General features: G+C 42.3%; 1 protein-coding gene across 1 annotated transcript; it reads right to left on the bottom strand.

The window, feature by feature from the left end:
- Nucleotides 1–2,255: 2,255 nt before the first annotated feature.
- LOC104435667 lies at nucleotides 2,256–4,527 on the bottom strand. The gene has a single exon (XM_010048379.3). It carries the CDS (start codon nucleotides 4,031–4,033, stop codon nucleotides 2,603–2,605), a length of 1,431 nt encoding a protein of 476 aa, XP_010046681.1. The 5' UTR covers nucleotides 4,034–4,527; the 3' UTR covers nucleotides 2,256–2,602.
- Between the last annotated feature and the right edge of the window lie 2,612 nt (nucleotides 4,528–7,139).

Genomic DNA, 7,139 nt, shown 5'->3' with positions numbered 1-7,139 from the left:
TGCAATTGTAAGGTTTGGAATTGAATCGACACAAATGCAATATATTTAGAACCTTTTTTTTTGTATTTTTGTGTGACAACATAAGATAATTTTGCATGAAATATTCAGTTGTTGGCCATTAGCAAAATTTTAGTTATGCAATCGAGTCCTTCAATTTCTATGATGTGTGAACTCAAATCATTCCATCGTCGGCCGCAATTTTTCATGTTAAAATAGCGGAAAGAATAAAAAGAGGAGAATAATTTCAAAATCTTAAAACGCAAATTTAATAAATAAAAAGGCATAAAAGAAAAGAAAAAAACACAAAAATAAGTGTAGTAGGGGGGGAGGGAGAGAGCGGGTAAGCAGGCGCAAGTGGGCGCCACTGCCGCCGTCCCCCCTGGCGGCACTGTGGTCTCCATTTCCAATGCCACAACCTATGCGAGTCGTCTCAATGGACAACGGTCGTCGACCTCTTGTTAGGGAGGCAGGGCAATAGTAGAAGCCCGGTGGGTGAAATTCGTGGCAAAAAGTGCGGGCATGGCGACCGTTATGGTGTTATTGGTGGCATGCACGCTTCGGTCGTGCCAGTTGACTGAACTAATCACGACCCCTTCCACGAATTTAATTAAGTGATCAAATATCTGGTTTAAAAGTGACAAATTTCGCATTGGAATCATAGTTTTTACCCTTCAGAAAAACCTTAAGGACGGACCATGACAACCTACAAATAGGATACAATGCAATGCACGTGAATTACAATCTACATAGTCAATTACCCAATTGTATGACAGTCTCTTCCTTTTACCTCCTTTGTTACCTAGAAACAGTTTAGACCGATTTTGTAGTATCTCCGTTAGTTCTCTCCAAACAAGGCATACGTCATCTACATCTAGCCCGAGAAAGAAAATTGATAACACACATCACCGACAAAGTAATTCCTATTTTCAATTTATGCAACAATTCTCACCACTTTCTATAATTTTTTCCTTCTCTAAGGCTTCTTCACGTTTTCTAATTTGGTTTTCTTTTTAACAATTGGGTAATCCAAAGCCAGTTGACCACTGAATAATCTCCAGCGGCTGACATCCCACACACATTTAGTAATTTCCATAGAAAATGGGTCCGTGCTACTGGCTGGATACGGAAATATAGTAGTGCGAACCCTCATTGAATACGCATACTCTTATCGCTTAACCAATGTCTTGGGTCTCTTTAGTTTCACCATGTGTATCTTTTCAAAGTGTTCGGATCTCTCCTTTTTCCCACGAGCATTAGCCTTTAAGTTCATATCGGAGGGGAAAAACATGAGACCAAAAGGATTGTGTTTAGGAATGGTTTAGGAAGACGAGTGAAATTTGCTTTAAAGATCTTCCCTTCCATGTGCAGGCAATACAGAACAAGCTCCAATGAGAAGGAAGGAAAGTGGCCCGCTTAGCAACTGAAGATATAACCTTATTTTCCGCTAATTCTAGATGGTGACTGATGTCCTAAAGTCATCATGGTTCATTTTGTTTTCTTACTCGAAGTTTTATTCCTCCACGATTCTTTTTTTTTTTTTTTTTTTTGGTCATAATATTCCTCCACGATTTCAATAGCCGCAAAAAGGGATGAAACGTGAGGAATAATTATTAAGCTTTTTTTCTTCTTTTTTCCACCGTTTCATTGGTGTCGATGATTTTGTCGTAGACTTCTTCTGGACGTATTACGTCTTCGAGGTGGGAAGGGATTCGCGTCGTCAATTATTGACCACTAGACAGCTTCCCACTAAGTCCTACATCATTAAACCTCGAGTCTAAAACCAGTTACATACAGAGCTGCGTCTGGGTACGATGCTGATCATTCAAGACGGAAAGAGACCCCCCAACGATCTCTCCAAGATTAGGACCCCATGGCCGTCATGATTTCACATTGTCTTGGGTGTCTGAGGTCCAGACACAGAGTTGAGTGCGGGTACGATGTTGATCATTCAAAAGGCAGACGGAGACCCCCAAAGGTCTTTCCAAGGTAGGACCGGATGGTCATGACTTCACATTGTATTGGGCATCTGAGGTCCCTACCCCTCTTGACTTCTCACCAGCCATTTCCCACAAATCGTTGAGCCCAAAACGGTTCTTATCAATACGAAACCTAGCATGATTAAACAGCATGAACACGAGCAGTCGCGCCGTCACCTGAATAGTTCCCTGATGAGAGAAATCGTGGGGCAGAACACGAGCAGGGCATGGTATCGAGAAATCTCAAGCAGACATGCTTAATGCAGAGGGAGAAGAGAATACATAAAGACAAGTTTCTTATTCATAAGACGGAGAAGAAATGGTTGCTCATGTCATGTGGTGCTAGAGCACAACCAAGAAGCAACATACATTTTTCCCCGCACATCAAAGCGGAAAGGACTAGACCACGACTCAGAAATTCGAAACACACAGGGAAGCAGAGCTTCCTAGGACACATGAAAATTATTCAGTACTCCTCAGGGCATTCATCTCCCATGCTATGTGAACTCCATCTACGGGGCTCATCTGTACACGGGAGGAGTAATCCCTCGGAAGTATGTAGCAAGCAACGGACAAAGCAAACGACACAACCTGAAAACATTAAGACCACGAACTTGGAATAGAGTCTAACTTCCCCACCACTGATGAACAAACACACCAGTGCTTCTCAGGCCCTTGAACAGATCCATGCATCCCCCCTTGATTTCTCCAATGCCTTGCAAAGGGTCCGAGCAATGGAGGAAGAGCTCATTAACTGAGCATATGGCTCCACTCTCGAATAACTCCACCAGGAATTTCAGTTCTAACTCCCCTGTATTCATCTTCATAACCACAAAGTCTGCATGCTTCACTGTTTCATTGAACCAAGCAAGAATGTCAAACCCTTCACTTCCGATATAAGGATCAAACTCAGGATCATGTTCCAGATTAGCTGTGCCCTTGTCTCCCACCAGCCCTGGCAGATAAACAAAGTTTATCCCTGGCTTTTTGACATAAGAGGAAAGTACTGAGGTGTTGTGGTCGACGAAATAAATGTTAAAGGCTCGGATGTCCACTGGATAAGACGGCAGGAACCAATTCACATGTGCAGAATTCAGATGCTCCCCTGCTCCGATAACAATATAGACCATTCGCTTCGCTAAGGAAACATCTACAAATTTTGGTAAATAGGCATCTTTTGGCTCTAATTCCATTGGCTTTTCCTCTACAAGAGGCTCCATGAGATTGATAAAGGGTTTGTTCTTAGTAATCGATGGGCAGTTGTCTGGAAGTCTATATTGCCCGAAGAAACCCACATTTTCAACCCTCTTCTTGAAAACCACCAGAGTGAAGTCATTCATCACACCAAGACTGAAATCATTCATGAAACCCACATGAACGACGCTGGAAGCTTTCAACAGCGAAGAAACCGGCATTGCTGACCTAATGAGGCTGTTCGGGTTGGAACCGCTTACACCGACAAGCATAGCCCCAATCCCACCAGGCTTAAGCACACGCTCAATCTCAAGCACAAGCAATGCAGGGACCGACACCTTATCAAGGTCCCTAGAGAATATGAAGTCGAAGGAATTATCGTCGTAGCTCAGCTCATAAATTAAATGCTTGTGTTTCAGAGAAAAGAAGGGGTGTCCGTACACCCCGCAAGCATTAGCGAACCCCAATTCGTGGAGCGCATAAACGCAGGCAGACGATCCTTCTCCGGCACAGAGAACCTTCGCGCTATAATCCAACAAGTGTTTGCTCATTAGCTCTCCAACCACATTAACAGTCAAATTCACATCCTCTTTGCATTCAAAGGATTCGAACGAACCCCGTATCGGTACCAACATCCAGGTGGGAAAGAAAGACACGCCAGAAAGCATCAATTGGCCCAAGTTACCGGAGTCGGCGGCGCAATTCTCGGAATTCGCCGGAGCGAAAAATGCTGGGTTCCCACCGGACAGCACATGCAGCAAAGGGAACAGAGAAATAGCGGTGGCTATCATAAGCGTGCGACGAAGCACGCGCCTCGCGATATACCCATGAAGGATCTGGCATTTCAATGCCTTGTAATCCATCTCTTATCAAGATTCGATCAGTTCAAGCGCGGACCCAATTCGTGCAAAGTTCAGATCTTTCCGATCAAGTTTCAGATGATCAATTTGAGAAATTCCAACAGAGAGAGAGAGATTGAAGCCAAGGCTAATCAAGAGAAGCAGAATTTAGCGGGTGCAAAACCTGGAGGAGGTGTGATTCCCACCCACGAGGAGACCCATCGATTTTGGGAAACACAGCCAGACCCTCATCGGAACCCTTCTCGCCATTGCTTCCCACCAGGTCCAAACCATGCACGGTGGATCAAACAGTCATATTGAACTTGAAGAAACCTACATCCTACACGAATCAGAGGGTTCAAATTGCAAAGAAGATGAACCCGAAAAAGGAAAGGCAGTCCAAGAAAATGCAGATGAAAGGTCCCTTCCAGGGAAGCGGATCGGGAGAGCGAGCGAGCGAGCGAGAGCGAGAGTGAGGGAACAGATCTGGATGCGGAGTGAGTTTTCAAGAAAAAGAAAAACGAGGAAGAAAATTAAGAATAATTCCGAGTTAAGGGGGACAAATTAGGAAATAATTGAGCGCGACAGCGAAGTAACGTCGTCGTTCGCGTACGTGGCGGACGCAGGAAGCATCCCAACGTTAAATTTTTTAATCTGCGTCTGTCGAGAAAAGCGCGTGGGATCCGGTTCTTCCTCCCCATTCCATCCGACGATAATGGGCCGTACGAACGATCACATGCCGATGCAGCCACCTCGGGACCCACATCTTCATGTTCACACCTTCGATATTAATGGGTCGATGGCAAACGATAATCGCGAATCTGCACGCTTGTCTCGCATTTATTCCTATTAAATTTCACCGTCGCAAAAATGAAATCTTAAATCGGTAGATTCGTATCGTATCATTTTAGATAATTTTTTTGCTTCCCTAAAACATCCTCAGATGATAAATTCATATTGCTTTTCATCTCAGATTGATTTTCGGATTTTAGCAAGTTTTGAAGCTCTTAAGGCAAAATTAATAGATTCTACTGGGAAAATTGGGATATCTTGTAACATTTGGAGTCAATGTAACACAGATGTATTATTAATAAATGTAGCATGAATGTACAAACTTATTTATTTTTCTAGTATTTGGCCAATTTTAAATCCATATGCTCATATTATTGGTTACAACTCATCGACCCAGCCTCTCTCTTTCTCTTTCCTCAATCCTTATGTAATCCTTATAACTATTTGACATACAATTATTTCATCCTCCTCAGGTGGCTTTGAACATCTAAAATCTTTTGAATGAAAGTTAAAGCATTTGGTAAATATATATCTTTTTAGAGCATTAAGTAGAAGATCATTATCAAGCTGAATGGATTTTCAACATTTAAAGAAAGCAACTTTGAGGCTTCATGAAGTATTTTTTAAAAAGAAAAGAAAAAACACTTAGCCCTCGCTAACATTTTCGAATTCCTATATTGCACTCATTTCTAAGAAGTCTCTCTCAACACCCGGCCGAGGCTCTAGGGCTGGAGGAGCGGGACGAGCAAGCTGCTTCAGGGGTGTCGACCAGAGGTAGCTTCGCGTCGGAGCCAGCAGACGAATGGAGCAGCGGATGAGAGTAAATGAAGAGGAAGACACAACAAGGCAAATTGAAGAGTCGAGTTCATTGTGTCTCAAAATTAACACAAGTTCACTAGAATCAGACCAAAAAAAGAAATCCGATAAGTGATAAATGAACACAAAACAACAAATCAAGGACCAAGATTAGCACGGCCGTAGGTGTTGAACTGTCGGATGAAGCTGGAGAAGTTGCCATGCTCGAAGTACTCGGGGAGCAGGGCGGCGGAGAGGTGGATTCCCACGCTATAAAGTTGTTCGTCGTCCTGCTCCACAACACGATCCGCTCCATTGCCGAATCCTCAACGATCTCAAAAGTCTAGGTAAGGGGGCGGCGCTGCCGTGCCCCGCTCAGTTCGTGCATTGACAATCTCCAATGGCCATACCCTCCGTTTTTCCTCTCTTTTGTTTACTTCAAAGTTTATTTTGCAAAACATATATCAAAAGTCACTTCATTGGTTTGAGTAAAATAAATCTTGAGCCAAAGATCAATGAGGAAATGAAGCTCAACCAAACGCAATTTTAACCTACTTCTCGTTCTTTTTTGCCATGGTGACCAATGAAGAGTGCAAAATCAAGATATCACTAGTCAAAAGAGGGTAATTATGCAGGCTCTTCAATCTTAATTCATGCTCAAGAACATTGAAAAGCCCGAGATCTTCTCAAGCATCTTTGGAGCAGAAGAGGAAATAGAAAACTTTACGATGGAGATTTCTTTTGTATCGAAATCAACACGTGTATGTTTTAATGCATTTGATTGATCTTCATGCACTAATAGACAATTTATTCTTGTATTTTTTAATACAATCGAATGATTTTACTTTTATGAAAGATTCCAAGTTGACTGTAAATCTCACTCAGTGGAGCAGACTGGGGACCGACGCTAAACCGAGGACCGAGGATGTTGAAACTCAACCACGTCCAATGATGTGAATGTGAAGCGAAAGTGGCCAAAATGAGGTGTCGCCAACGTCAAGTCTGCGTTGGCCACTTCACAAAACCGACAAATCACAGAAGACACTCGTTCATGTGATGGGATGTATCTGATGATTATGGGACCCACTGCATGATTGAAGGCTAAGAAAAGCATCTAGTGGGACTCCTTCCACTGATGTCGCGTGCGCCCGATTCTTTTTAACCTTTTTTTTTACCTTTTCAGGCAAATCCTACATAGAATGACTTCATATGTTATTTGTGGAAAATCTGTCGGTCCCGTTTGCATTGGGAGAATTACTGAATCAGTCATAAACAAACTTTTTAAATTTTGTTGATGAGCATTTCGATAATGATAACTTTATTTGAAATGACATTTTTATATCAATCGTAAAGTAAACAATTTTCAGAAGCAATTGACCAGAGGACTATATTGAAGTTTTGCACAAAGATTTAAAATTCATTGACAAAATTGAATACTTTAGAACTAAAATAGCATATGTACAATAGATTTAGGACTAATTTAATAATTTCTCATGTCTCTATAGCCCGATTGGGAGCAACAATTATTATCCCCATACATCTC

The sequence above is a fragment of the Eucalyptus grandis genome, chromosome 1, assembly GCF_016545825.1.
Source record: "Eucalyptus grandis isolate ANBG69807.140 chromosome 1, ASM1654582v1, whole genome shotgun sequence".
Classification (NCBI taxonomy): Eukaryota; Viridiplantae; Streptophyta; class Magnoliopsida; order Myrtales; family Myrtaceae; genus Eucalyptus; species Eucalyptus grandis.
Note: the sequence above shows the minus strand (reverse complement) of the source record. Positions and strands in the feature narration are given on the sequence as shown.

Excerpts from the sequence above, each read along its gene's own strand:
- LOC104435667 (XM_010048379.3), bottom strand. The coding sequence starts at position 4,033 with ATGGATTACAAGGCATTGAAATGCCAGATCCTTCATGGGTATATCGCG.